This window comes from Electrona antarctica (genome assembly GCF_951216825.1).
Source record: "Electrona antarctica genome assembly, chromosome: 23".
NCBI classification, from domain to species: domain Eukaryota; kingdom Metazoa; phylum Chordata; class Actinopteri; order Myctophiformes; family Myctophidae; genus Electrona; species Electrona antarctica.
The window spans coordinates 9,378,662-9,400,218 of NC_136804.1; the positions used below are offsets into that span (position 1 = coordinate 9,378,662).

The 21,557-nt window shown below is 42.8% G+C and overlaps 1 protein-coding gene and 1 pseudogene across 3 annotated transcripts; both read left to right on the plus strand.

Moving 5' to 3' along the window:
- The first annotated feature begins 269 nt into the window (after positions 1-269).
- LOC306916519 (4-galactosyl-N-acetylglucosaminide 3-alpha-L-fucosyltransferase 9-like) lies at positions 270-1,449 on the plus strand (annotated as a pseudogene). The gene has a single exon. The product of its transcript is annotated as a 4-galactosyl-N-acetylglucosaminide 3-alpha-L-fucosyltransferase 9-like (transcript).
- Positions 1,450-2,419: 970 nt separating this feature from the next.
- Positions 2,420-20,877, plus strand: tcp11l2 (t-complex 11, testis-specific-like 2). 2 transcript variants are annotated; one of them, XM_079494517.1, is made up of 11 exons: positions 2,420-2,548; positions 6,142-6,168; positions 6,695-6,878; positions 8,196-8,328; positions 8,509-8,629; positions 10,889-11,109; positions 13,425-13,561; positions 14,110-14,300; positions 14,759-14,940; positions 16,444-16,616; positions 17,168-20,877. In XM_079494517.1, the coding sequence occupies exons 3-11, from the start codon at positions 6,707-6,709 to the stop codon at positions 17,431-17,433; spliced, it is 1,596 nt and encodes a 531-aa protein (XP_079350643.1). In that variant the 5' UTR covers positions 2,420-2,548; positions 6,142-6,168; positions 6,695-6,706; the 3' UTR covers positions 17,434-20,877. The 2 variants fall into 2 exon arrangements, with proteins under 2 accessions (XP_079350643.1, XP_079350644.1); XM_079494518.1 differs by lacking the exon at positions 6,142-6,168 and having other exon boundaries at positions 2,426-2,548; positions 6,668-6,878.
- Positions 20,878-21,557: the final 680 nt, after the last annotated feature.

Genomic DNA, 21,557 nt, shown 5'->3' on the forward strand with positions numbered 1-21,557 from the left:
GAAGCAGATCAGTCCACATCCTAATCAAACCACGGTCATCCAACCTAAAGATGAAGATACAGAGGATGATGTACTAATATTGATCTGGCTCTGGCCATTTGGCCGAAAATTTTATCTCAGTTGCAGTGAATTCTGTGAATTCAATATCAAAGGATGTCACCTGACCGATGACAGGAGTCTTTACAACAATTCGCATGCTGTCCTGTTCCACCACCGGGACATCAACTGAGAACTGAGCAACATCATAGAGTATATATATAATAGAGACTGAACTGGCGCGAAGCTCCGCCCCCCCAGCTATTCATGTCAGTGGAAGTTGCTCAGTGGCGTTTTGAAGCACCCGGAAGACTGCCGGAAGTCCCTCCCAGGACCTCAACTTTGAGGTCCTGAGTGACGTAGGGCAACCGAGCGCTCAACGTTAAAGCCCAGCTGCACGGGGTTTCCCGGTCATGAATCCACGGGTCCGCCTGTAGTCCCTCCTCCTACCACTAGGACCCAGAGCTTCAACGTTGAATAGCCTCACTGCCCCCTTGAGCAACATGCCGCAACAACCCCGTCCCTGGTTTCAGAAGTGGGTGTGGTTTAACATGGAGTCGCCAGGAAATTCACATCAAATCCCTGAACTCAATGACTTGTTCAATTTGACAAATAGTTATCGCCTAGATTCAAATATCCCAGTGCGTTATGGGTACCTAGCTCCAGTCACACATGAGGATGAAAGTTTCAAGATGCCAGTGAAGGACAAACTGGTCTGCTGGGTTGTGAGTAAGTGGAACGCTGGATTAAAAAGAGTTCAGTTCTACAATGAGCTGAAAAAGCACATCAAGATAGAGGGTTACGGGAAAGCCTTTGGTCGTCATTTGAATGGTGACAAGTTTTCTAAGGTAATATCTAGCTGCAAATTCTACCTGTCCTTTGAAAACTCTATTTACAAAGACTACATCAGAGAAATGATACAATCCTATGAAAATGGGGACAGTCCCCGTAGTCCTGGGCCCTTCAAGAAGAGATTATGAGGAACATGTCCCAGGAGACTCTTTCATCCATGTAGATGACTTTGCTACTCCAAAGGAGCTGGCTGAGAGACTGGTTTACCTGCACAATAACCACACTGAATACTTTAACTACTTTCACTGGAAAAAGAGGTTTAAGGTGAACTTGGTGAAGCCAGGAACATTCTGCCAATATAATGCTTGCAGATTATGTATGCATCTACAACTGAACAAAGGCTATCAATCTTTTCATGATCTCAATAAGTGGTACTGGGCCGGTTAAAGGTTGCAACAATGACAGCAGACTACCCAACTGATCTACTGTAAGTGTACTGTACATCTACAAAGTGTAACATCTGAACTTAAAGCAATGAACTAATCAATCAATCAATGGTGTGTAACATTTATTTTTGTGGTCTTTCCAATAATTTAATTAAAAACGAAATACTTTGTCGTTTTATTGTCTACTCTGGCTTTTGTGAACATCCCGGACAGTTTCCAAGTTACTTGATTCAGTATTTGGTAAATTATACTGCCTGAGGTGCTGTGTTTTGTTTTATTAATTTTTCATTTATTTTTAATATATTTTTAAATAATGTCCAATGTGTTTAACGTAAACACACACACACACACACACACACACACACACACACACACACACACACACAACCCCACACCGCATCCACGTAACCCTCACTTTACATCCTATGTCCTAGCTATTACTCAAACACCATATATTTCACTGTATAGATTATGAATTGAACACATTGATAACATTCCCTAATGCGGTTCCCTACTGCGGTTTGACACAGCCAGTGTGAAGGCAAACAAAGCAAATGAAATATGCAAGAATGATGCAACTTCTCCTCCCATTTGCATCAAGTCTAACCGAAGTAGAGGTGTGAATGCGACCTTGCTGTACCCACATTCCAATAAACCACCTGTTGGTCTGCATTTGGGTCCAGTTCCTCCACATTCGAGTTGGATAAAGACATGGGACAAATGGCCACAGGGCCATTGTTTAGATAGACATTTGATGAAACAGGTTGGTTTTAAAAGCAGTTCTCAAAGTGTCACCCAAACAAAGTGCCACCCACACACACACACGCGCGCGCGCACACACACACTGTGAGGTCACATCCGTAAACAAAGACGTCCCACGTGAAGTACAACGGATCATACCATGTGAAACAAACGGAACGAGGGACTGTGATGAACCTACTTCGATGCGCACATAACGCATTAAATTATCAAACGCATTTCTTATCCTCACTTTGATATTTTGTATTTCATATTTTATTTATTTATCCTATATTTTGTAACTATAGCGTGATAGTTCGTGTCTGATTTGATTCAGCAGGCCAGACCCCTGTGGTTCGTAATGGTTCATTCCTGCAAGCGCGCGCGCACGCACACACACACAGCCAGCTGGAGAAACAAGGACCTTTAAAAACAGGAACAAGACTGAAGACAAAACCACCGAAATACAAGCGACTCTTCACTTCAAAATTGAGTTATTTTCGGCGACAGTCTCCTGCGACGGAGACTCGAATGAGGTAAGAGGGGGAAAAAATATTTTATTTTATTTTATTTCTTTTTTTACTCTCTCTCTCTCTCTCTCTCCCTCTCTCTCTCTCCAAGCTCACAACAACGGCGCATGGCGTCCGATCTGCTACTTTTCTGGCGAGCACGACGAATAATACACGGAGCTAGCCTAAGATTTAGACTCTCGTAGATGTCTTTTTCTACGAGAGTCTAAATCTTAGGCTATAAAACTATATTGATCGTTGCTTAATTCGTGCTCTGTTGTTCAGGCTCCTATAATATAAAATGTCAACATTTAAACAGAAAGGAAAGGTGGGTGCTAAAGTCTCACGCTCTGATTGATAACACCCTCAAACTACAACACAGTGCAAAAATGTGCGTGCTTCACTGCTTTATATTTTGCATATATTTCTTTATCCATTTGTTGTGATCCGTGTTCTACTTCTCTCTTGTTTTGGTTCTCTCGGCTCACGTGTACTCATCAGTGACGCGGTGTGCGTGTGTGTGTGTGTGTGTGCGTGTGCTATTTTGTGTCCATCCATGTGTGCACACTGCAATGTAACCAAAGATTGTCCTTCTAGGGATGAGTGACAGCGTCTTCGACCAATGAGAGGAGTTACTATGTAGACCGTGTCACTGTGAGGCAGCCCCAGCTGCCTTTGTTTACTTTATGGGGACTGCAGCTGCTTGATTGGCTGTGCCCACACTGCCCAGAGGGTTGTTTATTTCTGGAACAAATTGTATTTCCTATACTAGACCTTTTTTCACAGCTGTCATTTTGACACGAAATCGTAGGGTAAACACATGATGTTCCTGAATTAGTAGAATTGTACTGTCCGTGTTGATTGTGGCACTACTGTCAGTGTTGCTAAATACATAATGCAAATACGGTATTATTGTTATATCTCTTTATAATGCAGTGTACAACAGCAACCAGGCTACCTTAACACTAGCCCTGGTCCAGTGCTTACAGCGAGTCTAGACTCGCTGTAAGCACTGGACCAGGGCTACCTTAACACACCCCACACACACACAATACAGAGCATTTAACTGAGTCGCCAGACTCGCCACTAATCCTTAATCATGGCTAACACATCACTTGAGATAATCTCTGAAAAGTGCCCCCCTCTCTGTGTCGGCCTGTCATAGTAGTGCATGGTGTCATTAATAGTTGTGTGGGTGACAGCAGAGTGCACAGAGTACCTATCTTTAAACTAAGATGGGAGTGACTGTGGGGGGGAGTACATTTTTGGCTGCAGATAAGTGACAACAGAAGCTGTGAACACCCAACTCCCAGTGCTGTGCAGGTCAGATAAGAGAAATGCACAAGTATTCATTCTGTCTTTGGAAAAAAAAAGGCGAAGGGATTTTTTTTTTGTTTATAGTAAGAGAAATATATGAAAATCTGGGAACTAAATCGTTACCAAGAAATTTCTTCACCAATGTGTTTCTAAAGGTGTCTAATAACATGTACTAAAAGTTTGAAATTCAACTCCTGTGGGAAATTGAGTTATTAGCATAATATGTGACCCATACCCTTAACATCCTATATAAGGCAAAAAAAAGTCAAAATGTCATCATTCTTTAAGTAGCATGTGACATATGAAACTAGGGTGTTTTCATGATTCTGAATCCATTCCAAGCATTATTTTTGCACAAAAAACACTCCTTGGGAGGAAAACGGCCATACAAAGTGATGGAATCAGCACATTTGGTCAAGTGGATATGGCCTAATTTAGCTGTTGAATTTCAAACTTTTAGTACATGTTATTAGACACCTTTAGAAACACATTGGTGAAGAAATTTCTTGGTAACGATTTAGTTCCCAGATTGGTCAAATACCTGATAAAATGCCCTTACTATTAGGCAGTGCTTGGGAAGCTCCGTAGCATTTTCAGTGGCACAAATCTCTGGTTATATAGAGACATACTACTGTACACCGTTTTAGAAGTGTTCTTCTATAGACAAAAACACTCTAATTTTGGGATAATTTATCAATTTGTAACTCAGAGTGCACTCTCATAGTTAAATGTACACTGAGGTTTTAACTGTGTAGATTGACACACAGCAGTATAAGTCGACATATGACAGTGGTGGGTCTAGTCATGAATGGTGATGAGACGCAGTACAGAGAGGAGTTGGAGATACTGGCCAAGTGGCCATATGGTGCAACAATCCTTAAATGTGGATAAAACCGAGGACATGGTCAGGATGCTCTCAGTCTCAATGTTTCCTCTGTAAAATGATGTCATAATAGAGGAAGTCTCTGCAGGAAGTATCACCAGCAATATGCACCCCCAGGAACTTCATGGAGGAAGTCATGGATGGTAAGTGGGGTGTGCACACTAGGGCCTGTGGGGGGGCCTCTAACCGAAGACAGAGGCCCTAGTGTGCACACCCCACTTACCATCCATGACTTCCTCCATCAAGTTCCTGGGGGTGCATATTGCTGGTGATACTTCCTGCAGAGACTTCCTCTATTATGACATCATTTTACAGAGGAAACATTGAGACTGAGAGCATCCTGACGTACTGCATCACTAGTGTCTGGTATGGAACTATGCCGTCCGCAAGTGCCTACAGAGGATAGTGAGAACAGTAGAGAAGATCACAGGTGTCCCCCTCCCCCTATATTTGACATGCACATACCCACGGTATGTTGCTCGCCTGTATGCCTATAGTGTATATTGTGGAACCTTTTCTGGACCAGGGCCCACTTGAACATCTTAAAGCATTTGTGGACCACACTGGTCAGATGGGTGGGTGGTCAAAACTCAAAACGTGCTTATTTTAACAATCAATTCATCGATTGTGTTCCAGCTTGGATCAATGGAACTAGCGTATTATACTTTAGGTTCTTACTTATTGGTATCACTTTAAAAAAAATTACGTTATATTATCATTAAAAATAAATGGTAGTGTTTTGCCCCTGGCCCAACGGTTGAGATCCAGTGATGTAACTAGATCTCTAGAGACGGTTGATCGACAATAAAGCAACTGTTGTCCCTGTTACCCTGGAGACTCATCTGATGCCAGTTACACCAGAACACAGTGTCCTGCCTGTGCTCGTATAAAACGGCTGTTTTTTACTTAAAAGGAAAAAAATGGAAATGACTCATTTTGCACAATGTTATTTAGTTGTCAAAACTCAAGTAGTACTTTCTTTTGTGTGTGTGTGTGTGTGTGTGTGTGTGTGTGTGTGTGTGTGTGTGTGTGTGTGTGTGTGTGTGTGTGTGTGTGTGTGTGTGTGTGTGTGTGTGTGTGTGTGTGTGTGTGTGTGTGTGTGTGTGTGTGTGTGTGTGTGTGTGTGTGTGTGTGTGTGTGTGTGTGTGTGTGTGTGTGTGTTACACTTTGGAGTATTGGGTAACATTGTCTCCGTTTCAACGGATACTGGCCCACCTGCTCGGACACCAACACACATGCTACATTTAACACATTGGTGTGTGTGTGTGTTTTTTGATCTTCAAACGTTTATCCATAAACCCTTGTTTACAAATTATAAGCTTGTCTTTTATTGAGTGGGTGAAGGGTGGTTGTGTCACCTAGCAACAAAATTGATTACTGACCAAGTCCGCCTCTCTCTCTCTTGCTCGCTCTCTCACAGGACAGACACAGGCAAACTCTCATACAGGTGAGGCTAATCCTATGTCTACTCTTTGAATGATGCATGTACAATTTTCACTTTTGTTCAGATGTTTACTGAAATAGCACCAGGTTGATGCCTCTATTTGTTAAAGCTGCAACCCTTATAACCTACCCAGGATTTGATTCCTGGTCTCACCACATTTCTGGCCAGGAGAGATACTGTGCTAATGAGTTTCAGGCAATACTTACGTTATAAAGTGAAGTCAATTATTGCCTCAAGAATGATCATGAAGCTAAGCTTATAGGCATTCCCCCATTTTATCTTCTCATCTGAATTCTGAATTTGTCGTTATAAGAACTTTCCGCCACTGGACTGAGGTATTGGCATACCTCAGATAAGTAATATGCTGACCTGGCTTAAACAGATGCTGACATTGGACTAAAACAGCCATAATGTATAATGTTCAGTTCATGTGTTATGTTTCGGGGCCACTCTGGAGAAGGTCCTTTCAAACTCTTTTCTGAAAGTTGTTGTTAAATGGAAGGCATGACATCCTGCTTGTCGTCTGCAGCTTTAGCCAAACATGCCTCGAAATGATGAGCGGCCCACGTCCACCTCCAGTGGCGAGGACCAAGGCAGTGACGTGGACTCCACATCGGAACACTTGGACAGCAGGGCGTCCACCAGCGACCTGGAAAGCTCCCGCCATAGCTTCACCAGCGATGGCTGCTCCAGCAAAAACAGCACGCCCTCTTGTGAGTAAACGCTTACTTATAGTCTTGCATAGCCAATAATGTCTGGGGAAACCTAAATTCAATGTAAGGGCTAGAACAGCCTACGCTACGGCTATGAAACCCAATCCTGATACTGTACCAATATGAAGGATCACCTTAAAGTATTTTCATCCAGTTATGCAGTGCAGTTATTATTTTTTCTCAAATCTCTTGTTTCAACACAGTTTTATCCCCTATTACACATACATTGAATTTAGATGTTACCAGTGTTGGTAGTAGTAGGCAGAAATCTCTGCTATGTGAGACTATGTCCACTCTTTGTCCACATGGGCCAGGTCTCCATGATCGTTGCCTCACTGTTCCATAGCGGCTTCCAGATGTGAAATACATCTTGGATCTGTCTGTGGCGATGAAGTAAGGGATGTGAATGTTTTCCTCCAGTGGCCCCCTCCCATACAGTGCATATCGAGAATAGTCTGTTAGATTATGCAAACACAGTCTAACTATAAAACTAGGATAAGTGTTAATCAAATATGAATAAATACTATTTCTCGCCTCAAATGTTTTAGTGTACTGTTCAGCTGGCAGAACACCAAGCACTGTTGATTGATCTGATCCAGGTGTGCATTCTCAATTATCAGAACTACTTTCATAGCAACGCTATGTTATTCATAGCAGCAATCTGCTATCAAGAAACAGAAGGAATGCAGTGATTGACTAATATGAATTAAGCAAATTTCAACCAAGCTTTGCAATTAGGACAGCTATTTGTGATCACTGCTGCATGGATGACATGAAAGTATAGAACCTTCGTGTTTACTTGATGTCTGGATTGGTTTGGGCTAGCCGCTAGGCAATGGGCATATAAAAATGATTAAACCAATTCTTCGAAGGCATGTTATATTTTATTTTCACGATTTTTCAAAAATAGCAGACCTACAAGCTAGTGGCGCGCTACGAGCGTGTAGATCTGCTATTTTTCAATAGCTAAATTATAACAATGCTTAAAACACCAAAAGGGGTTCCCGCCCAAAATGGTTTAAGGTTATTGTAGCAGTCAATTTATATTGGGGGTCGGGAGGGGGCGGGGCGGGGGTCCCGAGACATTGCCAAAGCATTTCCGGGGGTCCCCGGCCAAAAACGTTGAGAACCCCTGTGCTAATCAACTAGCATGCCCCAGCCTGTGTGATTTCTGGTCTAGAGGGGCAGGTGAAGGACAGCTTTTGAAACAAGAGTTTTTGTCATTGAAGCCTAATATAGTAAATCAAATGCAATATCTCCCAACACCACAGCAGTCCATTATTGATCATCACTTCCTGAATCCTTGTTTACCCACAGCCAGCCCACCCAAACCTATAACCCTGGATGAAGTCATGGCTTCAGCCAAGGAGCTGTCTAATCTCAGCTTGGCCCATGAGATCATCGTCAACCGCAGCTTTCACCTCGAGACAAACCAACTACCTCAGAATAGGTACAGCATGCAGAACAGACACACACACAAACACTCCTTTGTCATGTTCAGAACCCCCAGATTATTATTTTAAGATTCGCTGTACCAATGTAACAGCTGCACACCTGTACCAGTGTTGTTGGTGCACAATACATATATCAACCCCTATTTTATGTGATTAAAAAAACCCTTCTATTTCAGTTTAGAGAAACTAGTTAAAGACGCAGTCCACAAGGCCTTCTGGGATATCCTGGAGGCTGAGTTGAACGCTGACCCACCACAGTACGAGTATGCCATCAAACAGCTGGAGGACATCAGAGAGGTCAGTTCATCACACGCGTTGCAATCATTTCAAGAAAATGCAAGGGCCACATAATATGTATGTAAGTGTGCATTGGAGATGCGTGGAGGGGCTCTGAGGTCAGGTCATCCGAAATCCACTTGCACATCATCCACCCGAATAAATTGTTTCTCGAGATATAGACCTGCCTACACCCGCATTGACATAACATTATTAATCAGTAGTAGTACTATGAGAAACATGACGACGCCAGGCCCAGGAAATAATTCCCAATGCATTTTTCCCATAGACATTTCAAAACGTATTTATTTAAAGACCTTATAAGCGTCGTACAAACCCAACTCGAGTTGTGACAAATCATGACAACAAACACAATATTTTGGACCAAACAAATAATTACAAAGAAGAAAAACAACAAAAAGTGTTTTCTTCTTCTTTCTAATTATTTGTTCGGCCCGAAAAATTGTGTTTGTTGTCATGATTTGTCACAACTCGAGTTGGCTTTGTACAAGGCTTAAAAGGTCTTTAAATAAATACTTTTTGAAATGTCTATGAGGAAAATGAACGGGGAATAATTTCCTGGGCCCTGGTAGGGGGTGGTACTGCGACGCTCTATTGGCACACTGTAGTTGAGCCCTAATTCCAATTACATTTACATAATTCTCTTATCTAATCATCTAATCTAAGTTGCATGGAAGAGAGACATGAGCATGCTTTCAAATGCAAATCACATGAAGTTTCATGCCACAGACAGACAGCCTCATTAACACATTTTGGGCAGGAACCCCTTTTGGTGTTTCTAGCGTTTTTAACTCAAATCTGGGGGGTCCGTGGAACAACATATTTTCAGATGGGGGTCCGTGGCCAAATACAGATAATTCTGGGGGTCCTTGATGTGAAATAGTTTGAGAACCACTGACATAGAAACATAGGTTTTTCAGAAAACTGTCAGGATTTAGAAGGCATTTGTAGAATCGTCCTCGGGTTGAAATGGGTTTTAAGACAGCTCTACGTTCGCTTCAAGGCTCAACTAATGATCTTACACTGCAGCATCATTTTAATGATCATTACAACTTATCGACATTAAATCTAGCGTCACTATTATGGGGCAAACGTTTGGCTAAAATAGAAGATCTACAAGCTCAATGTGTTGCATTACGATGGCGCCTTGTGAACTTGTAGATCAGCTACCTCCGGTGAAGAGACCTGGTGTAGACTGGAGGGAAATATTAGCAGATCTAGGGCTCTTTTTTTGTCTCCTCTTTCTAAAGCCACTATTTGGGGATTTAGGAGTGGGTAAAGGGTGTTCCCCCACTAAAGTTGGTATTTACCTGTCTAAATCCCTTAAACACCCGTTATATTATGTATAGGTGTGGTCTGGGCGTTACAATAATTAAACGAATCCCCAGTCCACATGCCATTATCTTTAAGAGATCGATCCCTTATGTGTTGCCCGTTAGTGCTATTGCTTCATAGCCTAAGCCCGCTGCTGCCTTGAAGTCTCACTTGTGCTGTACCCATCCCCCCCCCCCCCCCCCCCTCGTGCCGTCACATCACAACTCGCTCAAATCTTGCTCATTTTTAAAATTTCAAAGTTCTATGTAAACTAGGAAATTAGGGCTTTCATTTGGTATATAGTGCGTGTAGGCCGTCTCTACGGAACGGTATGAAGCGAAAAGGAAAGTTCGGATTTAGACATCATTAAACCCCATTTGCTGCTATGGGGTGATGAACTGAATGAGCAACGCCGCACGCCTGGCACAAATAACTTCTTTGACTATACAATTATATAAACACAATGGACACAAGGAAGTGGCAGGCACTCACTTCTGCTGATTATAGGAAAATTACAAAGAGATGCATAGGAGAATAAGGAGAGATGACGCAGCCTGCCCTGCACTCCACGGACATCTCCATTGAGGCGCGGTGCGCGCCGCTCTTTACCAAACTAATTTGGCATATCGCTTTCCCAAATTAATGTGTTTGACCAAAATAGCAATTTAGGGGAAAGCGTGCCAACACGCCACACCTCTAGGCGCAAATACCGCTGTCGGCAAAAAGATAGTGGGTGACGCGGGACGAAAATACCATTAAGGGACAGAGAAAGCTCCTATATTCGTAATTTTCGGGCTGCGGCTGAATTGCGGGCCGCGCTGCGGGTAAAGGCTGCGACAAAATTGGAGCCCTTAGTATATAGCAGAGCTGTGGGGAACTCCAATCGCTGAATGACAGTTGGATGTCAACGTCAAGAAATTAATTTCTTTTTTCCTGATTTTATAGACCCTACTGTCATTCCTTAATCCGGGAGCCAATCGGATGCGCACCCAGATCATGGAGGTTCTGGATATGGACCTGATTCGCCAGCAGGCTGACAATGACGCCTTGGACATTCAAGGTCATGCTTCATACATTGTCACTACCATGGGCAAGATGTGTGCACCAGCCCGAGATGATGAAGTCAGGAAACTCCGGGAGATCACTGGCATTGTGACACAGTTCAAGTAAGACACCTGGGCCAAATTACTCAGCATTGTGCCCATTTAATTTCTGCCTATACGGTGGCAGGTTAAAGGACGGTGAAACCCCCAGTTTTGCTTCCTCGTTCCTCTAAGGAAGGATTTATTATCGATAGTAACTTATGTTGTCTTGGACTTTCTCATGTTGAGTGTTCTCTGCATTTTGGTTCTTGGATGATTGTCTTTTGCAAAACAATCAAAAACGTATACCAGATTGCAGTTTTTATTTCATTATGTAAACCTTATATAAAGGAGTGCATGAATTGGGTTGTTTTTGGCTAAATCCAAAATGTTCATTTTTCAGGAAATTAAATTATATCTATTATACATTTGAAAAGGTGTGCCCAAAACGTGTGCCCAAGCCAGGAAAATAAAGTCACCAGCTACTACGTCACTGACACGCTGCAACACGCTGCAACACACACTGCAACAACACACTAACACGACACAGCCTTACCCTCCGCGTCGATCCACGGCTATCTCCTCATGTCGCGCCGCACGCCCGCACTCAACAACACCCGCGTAAAAACTGTCATTGCACTGCCACTACAGCCGCCTCCCGTCCACACTCACAAACAACATCGATATCAATAATAAACACAAACACGCCACAAGCACCGACACCCCCGCCTAATTTGTTGCCAGGTCTATGAAAACAACCCCAGAAAAAATGCCATTCAACACGCTACTTACAACTCGCTTACAATTCGCGGACCTGGCAACACTGCATCCTGTTTTCCCATTGGCTACGCTTGCTACAACACGCATTTGCACTGCATCTTGGGAGCAACACAGCTTAATGTAGGGGTCACCGATTGCTGTGCTACATCCCCCTCATGTTCTCACCACCCCGTTCGGCTACACCACACACACTAACCTACACAATTCTCCACATGCAACACAGGGCCCTTATTGGCTAGCCCCCTCACATGGCGATCCCCACGCAGCCAAACACAGGCCAGCCAGCCACTTATATATATACTCTATGAGCCACACACACACACCCACAACGGCCACGTTCGGAATTATCGCACTGAGCGCACTGTGCAAATGCAATGCAAACTAATAGGCGAGTGTGCTTCGGTGCGGTATTTCCCAACGCGCCCATCTCATCGACACAACGCGCGCAGTCGGATGCCAACGTCTTCCGCGCATTATTCCTTTCCCAGTCTCACCACACCACGGACTCATTGTAACCTCGCATCAGTGTCACTGCAGACACGTAATCACACTGTGGAGGATTTGTGACTGAGTGACTGTGTGTGTGTGTGTGTGTGTGTGTGTGTGTGTGTGTGTGTGTGTGTGTGGTTTGATTTCAGCATGTTTTACACTGCACAGTTGCGCAGTGCACACCATGGGACAAATCGGCTTTTCACCCCCTGCCACTGTGCCCACAAACGCATGTACAAGAGGAAAACAATCTAAACATTATATACTAACGTCAGCATCGGGCAGATTAACACACACAAGCGTTATTAGTTGAGTTTTCTTATTGAAGTGCCTCTGAATTGTAACTGTGCGTTTATGTCAGTCAGCGATGCGATCCGTTGTTATTCAGCCACGCACGGACTGGAGAGAGGCGACGTGTTTCTCTCCCTTCGGCTCATGTAGCCCTCATTGAAACTACAAATATTGTTCCCGAAGAAACAATGTGGGGTCACTGCAATCCAAAAGATTGTAGGCCTACTATAATGCAGTCAAGGTCCCCACAAAAATATACTACAGTATGTTCTGCTCCATTCTCAACATCTTTTGGTTTCCACAAACACTAACTTATTGTAAGTAAACCAAAACAGTAAAAAGCAGTTTCATGTGTGCTTATTTTAATTTAATTTAATTTGCTTTGATGTGAAAATAAAATACAACAAATAATAATAATACCCATCCGTTAATACATGTGAAGGGCACAATACTGGGTTTGAAAACACAGCTGAAACATGAAGTGGAGTCTGTCAAATCTCGCAATTTCCTTCTTCCCATTGCGCTGCAACGGAACTAGGATGAGCCGCCCGAAGGGCGGCGAAATTCTAGTATATATATATATATTTATTTTCTTTTCTTTTTTTCAAGAAATGAAGAAAACTATTTTTAAAACAAAGTAATAGCACACCCTGTCTACAAGCTCACAGTGTGTCATAATGCAGCACGTTATGAGATTGTAGTTCAGCTATTTCCAGCAAAGACGCTTGGTGTAGACTAGAGAGAAATACTAGTATAGAGCCCTGGGGGACCCCTTTCAACTAAGTATAATGTATTGGGCAACGGGTTCAAGTGGTTAAAACAGCTTTTCTTCATTCTAGGGAGATCTTCCGTGTGCTGGACCTGATGAAGTTAGACATGGTCAACTTCACCTTGGAGAACATGAGACCTGAGCTACTGAAGCAGGCCGTGGAATATGAGAGAGCCAAGTTCCAGAATGTCGTAGACCTGATACCTGGTGAGTCCACACGAACGCCATACATGCAGTATTTTTTCACCTACATTTTTTTCCCATTTGTAACTCTTGGAGGGATTAACGCAAAGGATGTTTTACTGGTTTCTAACCTATTGGTCTTTACTAGATCTACGAGCTTGTAGATCGGCAATTCTTGGTGACGAGATTTGTGGCCCGATTTTCACCAGTGTCTTACCACTTATCCCTAAACATCTTTGCCTTTTTTGCTATTTAAAAATACATTTTTAGTATAGTTCAAATAGCCAATCTACAAGCTCACAATGTGTCGATGTAGATCGGCTAGGTGAATGTTTAAATGTTTTTTCCAAGACTGTAAAAAAATGAATAAAGGTAACTAAGTTTAGAGGGCTACTAGTGTATAAAGGGAGAAGAGCAGGACGCTGAGTGAACCAAAATGAGCGCTCACCAAAACATCTGTCTTGAAAACTGGCTTGGGAATTGCTTGCGTCCATTTGGGCCACATATGGCTAGTTCAATAGATTGACGGCGAAGTACCCTTGACCGGTTGTGTTGGCGATAAACTCTCTCAGGTGCCTTGGATCACACAACCTCCTGGATCAGATCAGCTGTGGAGGAACTGGTGGAGACCATGAACAAAGCCACAAACCAGACCAACAGCCAGGGGAAAGGTCAGAAGGCCATGCCCGGTCCGTTCCTGGTCATTGACACTGCCTTCCTCCATGTCCTGACCTGGGATCATCACAGCAGACCGCTGCCCGAGGTCTGTACGGAAACATCTTTACACTCTAGGTTTAGTGTATATCCAACAAAAAACATAATTTAATGTTCACATGGGAATGTAGAACTGGGTAATTACAACTATGACCTTTTTTTATTTTCCAAATACCTTTATTTGTGTGGTCTGCAGCGATATTTGTGCTCTGACGTCTCATGGGCGTTGAGCTGTTTTGCTTGAAGGGGCCTGGGGTTCGCCTGGTTTGTATATTCTCCTCTGAATTCTGATTCTGTAAATACTGGTAAACAAACACTATTTACAGAATCAGAATTCGGAGCAGAATATTCACCTGATTTCAAGCTATACTTGTAGCCTACAAACTCGCACACCGCGAGTGACCGTGGCTTGTGCATTGGCAATTTCGCCAAATGCTCAGGAGCGGAATAGGGAACGCTTGGATTGAAGTGGTTAATCATGCTGCCTCTCTGTTTGAACGTCTCCAGACATTGATGACAGACGAGATGCGTCTGCAGGAGATTCAGTGGCAGCTTCAGCAGCTTCAGACTGTGAACCAGGTGCTGCTTATTGTCTACAGTGCCATCGGGGGGCCAATCCAAGGTCTGTCCTCCCTGGCCGACCGCCTGAAGAGGATGACCAGCGTGCTCCTGGACGGGATGAACAGACCGTTAGTCTACAGTTCTATCCACTTTAATACACTAATTAGTTTTACACATGAAACAGATGTGTAAAACACACACACACACACACACACACACACACACACACACACACACACACACACACACACACACACACACACACACACAGACAAGAATACAGGTTTATGTAGGTTGCATTCACACCAGCATGCTATACTGCGATTAAAACGAATCCGGCTGCGTATTGTCGGGAAGTGCGCTTCATTTGGCAGGTATGAAGGCTCATTTGAATCCTGATGCGCATCAAAGAACCGAATTCTACTTCGCCAAAAAAACCCGGAGAAGGCATATTTTACACAGCGCAAAGATGTCCCGTTACCGTGGATAGACGTAGTCAAATTGGGAGACCGAAGCCCTCATTGAAATATGGTCAGATGAGCACATTAATCAATTGCTTAAGGAAACACATAAAACACTGCAGTGTACAGAATATTCTGTCTGTCTGTCTGTGTAAACATGGAGGGCTGTCACTGTGTGTGGGGATCTCATCTTGTTTAAAGAGACACATCTTGTTTAAAGGTACATTCAGTGATTTCACTTAATTCAACTATCACTTATTTTTTCTTATTTTTTGGATAATCCTCCCTACTATAAAGTGTGCTGATCATATAAGGAGTTCCTCCCTGTCCCCAGTGAGCCCCTGGGGTCAAAAAACCCTAGTTTCGGTTTGGGCTTTGGGTGGCAAAGCTTTCATCCAATCAGGATGAGAGGTGCCTTCCTCCAATCATGATCGAGTGTGGCTGGCATTGGTGCGCGTGCTGTTGGTCTGTTGTACTTCCCCCACTGTAGAGCGTGTGCATGTGCACATCTTGTTACCGGGTGGACCGGGTTTTTTTTCCAAATCACCCAAATCACTGAATGCTCCTTTAAATTGAATATAAATACTTCAAAATAAATAAACACGTGTTTAGCTCAGCATGATCTATACACTGTATAGCTAACATGGCATACTAATTTTATATGATGATCGGATGGGAGTACAGATTGTAAACTTCAGATCATTTTGCGCTCCTGTCTCCACTGTGCCTCGGTCATGTGCCCAAAAGAACAGTGGCACACACACACATACACACACACACACAACCCCACACAACGTCCAGTCCCCGACGACACACTGCATCCACGTAACCCTCACTTTACATCTTAAGTTCTAGCTATTACTCAAACACCATATATTTCACTGTATAGATTATGAATTGAACACATTGATAACATTCCCTAATGCGGTTCCCTACTGCGGTTTGACACAGCCAGTGTGAAAGCAAACAAAGCAAATGAAATATGCAAGAATGATGCAACTTCTCCTCCCATTTGCATCAAGTCTAACTGAAGTAGAGGTGTGAAGGCGACCGTACTGTAACTACATGCAAGCTAAACACGAAAGCTCACGAAAGCTCAACAACCTGGACACCGGTGATTCAGTGAAGAATTTCAATCCGGACCTCTCCTCTCCTCTCCACTGTCTGTAGGGACTTTAACCTGGAGGAGGCACTAGAGGGCGCCAGTACCCAGATCTGCTGTGAGCTAAACAAGTCTCTGACGGAGAGGAAGTATCCCTCACTGACCCCAGCCCTGCAGGCCTCCCTAAGCGGTCAGATCTGCAGCCTCACCCAAAAGGACAACCCTATCCGTACTCTCGTTGGTAAGACCCTCACCTGCCTCGGCACAATACTTTTAACAGACCGAAATCTAAATATTTGCACTGCACAAAATCAACTGAAATGGCACTCTGGGCCCCTATGGGCCTCATGCCTAATCTTAATAGGCATTTTAAATAGTGTAAATTGTGAGCTTTTAGATTGGCTATTGGCCACACCATCTTGCAACGTGACACGCTGTGAGCTTGTAGGTCATCTATTTTCACTATTTGTATGAAGTATAGACTACTGTATTATTTTAACCCATTTTGGGCGGGAACCCCTTTTGGTGTTTCAAGCATTCTGTTATACTTTAGCTATTGAAAAATAGCAGATCTACAAGCTCATAGCGCGCCACTCGGCTATGAACGTGTAGGTCTGCTATTTTTGTGAACAATATGTGAACATCACAAGACTATGGCTACAGAGCTTAATTGCTTAATTTATCCAAAACCCAGTGCAAAATGTCATTGGACCACGCCGTACTATACTAGAATCCGACAACCTTGTCTCTAGAACACTGTCTGACCCGATGTTTTTCCATTTCCCTCTCCAGAGGAGCGTGTACAGCAGTACTTCATGGGGCTCATCGCTGCGCCCAACCCCAAAGCTAAACTTGAACAGGTTCCCGCCGGTCTGACCGCCATCCAGCCCGAACTGGCATCTCTAGGGGCCAAGTTCATCGGCCTGGTCAACTACAACAAGCGCGTCTACGGACCGTTCTACTCTGGCATTCTCAGGAAACTCATGTTCAGTGACCCGTCACCGACGCCATGCGCTGCTCAGGAGGACCCCACTCCAAGTAATGTCGTCTCCAATTAAAACCCAACGTCGGGTCTGTATGTTTTGATGGATGAAAATGGGAAGGCTCTTAGCAGTTTGACTGCCAAGCTATAGCTTGGCAGTCAAACTGCTTCCCTTCATGCTCTAGGTGTAACGCGCTAGTTTTCGCAGCTCCTTGTATCAAGAGCAGTGGGTAAAACTTCAACATGGGGAGCAGTGAGCACACCAGGGAAAGTATAGCATTTAACACTAAGATTTGATGTATTCTGATTCCTGGCCCCTCTGTGGTACGTGCTTTGTAACACCTAGATACAGTATGATTGGTTTATACTTCTACAGAAAGGTACAATAGAGCACGCACATCCACTAACTAAACGCCAGGTGCTGGGCCGAGGTAAATGATAGAAAAGAAAATAGGATCCGTACACTGGACTTAAAGATTTATTTCCTTACACCAAAGTGGTAATGACGTTTCGAGCCTCACGGCTCTTCATCAGACTATACTTATACGACTCTTTCCATACGTCGACAAATCGCACCTTTCCACTGCATGGTACTGCTATACCCACTTTTGGGATAGTGTACTTTGTTTTCTACTGATTTTCAACTACGTCCAGAAAAGAATAGCGACTAACTTGTCTGAAACAAATCTCTGTTTCACCTGTGCCGTCCAACTAAAACAGCCATAACAGTCTAGGTGAGAAATGGGCCATGCAGTTGCACAGTATTGATTCATTTCACATTTACAACTAGTTTAAATGTCTGTTAACCAGTATTTGGGTGTTTCCCTGCAGTACAGGAGTCCATCGTTACATTAGGGATGATTCTCTCTGACCAGTCAGTAGTCTGCAGTGTTTTCACACCACCTTTTGCTATCACCTCAACTCACTTGGAAACTCGATGGAGGTTTTCAATAAAGTCCTAGGTACTAGTTTTTTTTTCCCCAAAGGAAAACCTACAAAAGTCGAGGCGAGTTGAGCTGGTAGTTTTCAGTTGAAAAGCAACAAAAGAATAAGCTTGTATATGACCTTTTAATGAGATGATGGCCGTTAAATGTACAGCTTTAAACCCTCTAGACTTTGTAAACTGGACCTGATGTACTTGGAACGAGATTTGATCTACATCATGTCTCAAATCCCTACAAGCTCAATGCGCTGGGTGTGTGAATTTGTAGATTGGCTATTATGGGCTTATGTTCTCCCAGAATATGGATGCTGGGGTTCAAGTGCTGAACCCCATCTCCCAGCGGACTATAACATTGTCAAAGGGATAGACGCCCTCAATCCCTCATTGCTTTGCAGACACTGGCAATAAGTCACTTTGACCTGCTTGCTTACTTTATACCAGCGTTGGATTCTCCGTTTTAGAGAATCTTCAATGACCTGCATTGTGAAATTGTGTTTTCCTTGAACTTCACTTCACAAGAAGGACCACAAGAAGCAAATAAGGACTTACGCTTAACTACATGAACCCTAGCGTCCCTACTCTGCTGGCTGGCCATGTCATAATTGGCGGAGATTTGTAAAAATAGCAGAATTTGAAACGGATGCTTCAGCGTCCAGGTCTGCCCATATAACAACCTGTAGTCAAAATCATGCCTCCCACAGAAAATAAATAATATTATTTGAGTCGTCAGGTGATCATCACAATACTATATATATGTATATTTCCTCAGATAACGTTGGTATGCGAACACTGACTCAGTTATTTACTGTAGGCTAGTTCAGTAACTTCAGTAACATTTTGAATCTTTCAAACCTCGTTTGAGAGGTACAGTACACAAAAACGTTATTTATATAGACATTACATTCTAAGCAGTGTTTCATAGAAACATCTAAAATGCTTTATGCCGGTAGCAATAATGTATCACTGTTGCATATTAAAGGGACTATATTTGCCATTAGCCTGTGCATTAAAGTGCCACCCATGTCCAGGGTTCCAGTTGTAACAAAGAAAACATATTTATATTTTCTTACCACTTGAGCCCTTCATATTTCTTCATATGACAAATGGTGAAAATAACAGATCTACAAACTCACAACGTGTTGCATTGCAGCACATTCTGAGCTTGTTAAGTGAAATATTCAATATTTAACACATTTTGTTACATTTGAATCCCCCCCCCCCCATTTTTATTACCAGAGAACTGTATATAATTATTTATGTTTGAAAATGAACATCGGAAGCCCGCTCGTTTTTTTTAAAATTCATTTTGAATACCCCAAATAACAATGGCCACGTTTTCAGTGAAATGACCACCTTGAGCCACGTAACAGCAGAGCAGCATGTACAGTATGTACAGTAGGCCTACCTGCTCTACTGTCTTCCGCCCTCTTTGTCATATTGTCTTTAATCTCTACATCTTTGTCAGATTTCAGTCATTCAAATTTCTCTGTCTTATTATCAATGGCACGTGTCGGTTATGTCTTTATCGCCAGTCAATCAAACGATTGAAATGTAATATAAGTGTAAGCAAATGCTTTGCGAGAAGGCGTATTGGTGTGTTCACACGGGCAGATGCAAAGATAAAGTCTACCATTCATTGTCAATGGAAGCCAGCGACATGACGATGCAAAGACTCAATGAAGCATGTAGCTGCTCCAAATGATACTCCCAGTCGTCTTTGCGTCTTCCCGTGTGAACGCAACATAAGTGCTGTAATATCACTGACCTTATGTCTACACAAGTTGAAAGTCAATTGTACATGAAAATGATCAGTAGATGCATAGCATAGGTTAGATCTCATAGGAGATCTCAGATCTGTGTGAGCGTGTTTGACAATCGACGTGAGATGCAGAGAGAGAAAGAAGAGACCGGTTGGTCTCTCAATCTACGCACGCCTGACTTTTAACGTTACAATTAATTTGATCAAATCACACAAAACCTGTTATTTACAAATCCGACATGCCAACTGTAGGCCTACATGATTTCTGTGATTTCTAAGTGTTGCTGAACGTTGGCACTCAGTCTAAAGTATATATATTATGGCAATATCAGGAGATAAAGACTGACTTAGGATAGCTTAAAATGGAGATGAATGTACTCACACATTAAGACTCATGATTGGGGTGTTGGTTTATGTTAAGTTGATGTATATTTTGGTGTTGATGACGTAACTTGGACTTGGCCGGCATTTTGCATGTGTGCGATGGGCTAATACCGGTACAACACATTAAGCCAGAGGGACAATTAAGAGCGTTGGCTAGTTGGTAGTATAATAATAATTTTAAAAAGAAAAGTGTTGTCGTTGACAGATTTGAAAAATCTTCAGGAATTAAGGTCCTTGGCCTGCTGGCAGCTTGCACGACGAATATGACGCTGATCAACCAAGTAGTTTGTGAGATTAGTTGCGGACATACAGTTGGGTGCCACCGATATTGCCCCTTATCATTTGACCCATTTAGGCCTGACCTCAAAATTTAAAAAAATCCTTCTAAACCCTCCAGTTTTCTGAAATAAATATTTTCACGATTTTTCAAAAATAGCAGACCTACAAGCTCGTAGCGCGCCACTCGGTGGCGCGCTATGAGCTTGTAGATCTGCTATTTTTCAATAGCTAAATTATAACATAATGTTTAAAACACCAAAAGGGGTTCCCGCCCAAAATGGGTTAACTGTCCTTTTGCGCAGATCACGCAAACCTCAGCAAAAAGAAAAGGACAATATCGATGGCCTCCAACTGTACAGGACAACACAGACAAGGGGAATGCAAGATCTCTGCCTGGCGGAGATTAAAAACAAGTATTGTGTGCATGGTTATGCCTTGTGTTTGCTTTTCCATGGCTTGGATTGTTACTTGTGGAGTGTTTTATGTTTATGCTGTATATACTTATGTACTTGTTACTTATCAGTGGCTAGCTGTATTGATTCAGTTATACCATTGTTAGATCATTTTCTGTACATTTGAATTGACCCTATATTACTACAGCTGTTTATCCTATTTTCGTCGCTCCTCCAATACCTAAAGAGAAAAGAAAGGTGCTAAACCGATATAAACAATGTGTCCAAAATGTCTCATAATGGACCTAAAATGAAAAGCATTCAATATTATTTACTAAAAATGTACTTGAAGAAATGAGTAATAGTTGTCTGAATTTTCCTATGTCACAGTTAATACAATAAAACATTATTGTATGAAGCATGTTTCTCTCTGTGAAAAAAAT

Bases quoted from the DNA above. Each gene is read 5' to 3' on its own strand.
- tcp11l2 (XM_079494517.1), top strand. From the start codon at position 6,707: ATGCCTCGAAATGATGAGCGGCCCACGTCCACCTCCAGTGGCGAGGAC. The intron at 8,630-10,888 runs GTCAGTTCATCA...CTGATTTTATAG, and splicing joins AGCTGGAGGACATCAGAGAG to ACCCTACTGTCATTCCTTAA. The intron at 14,301-14,758 runs GTCTGTACGGAA...GAACGTCTCCAG, and splicing joins ACAGCAGACCGCTGCCCGAG to ACATTGATGACAGACGAGAT.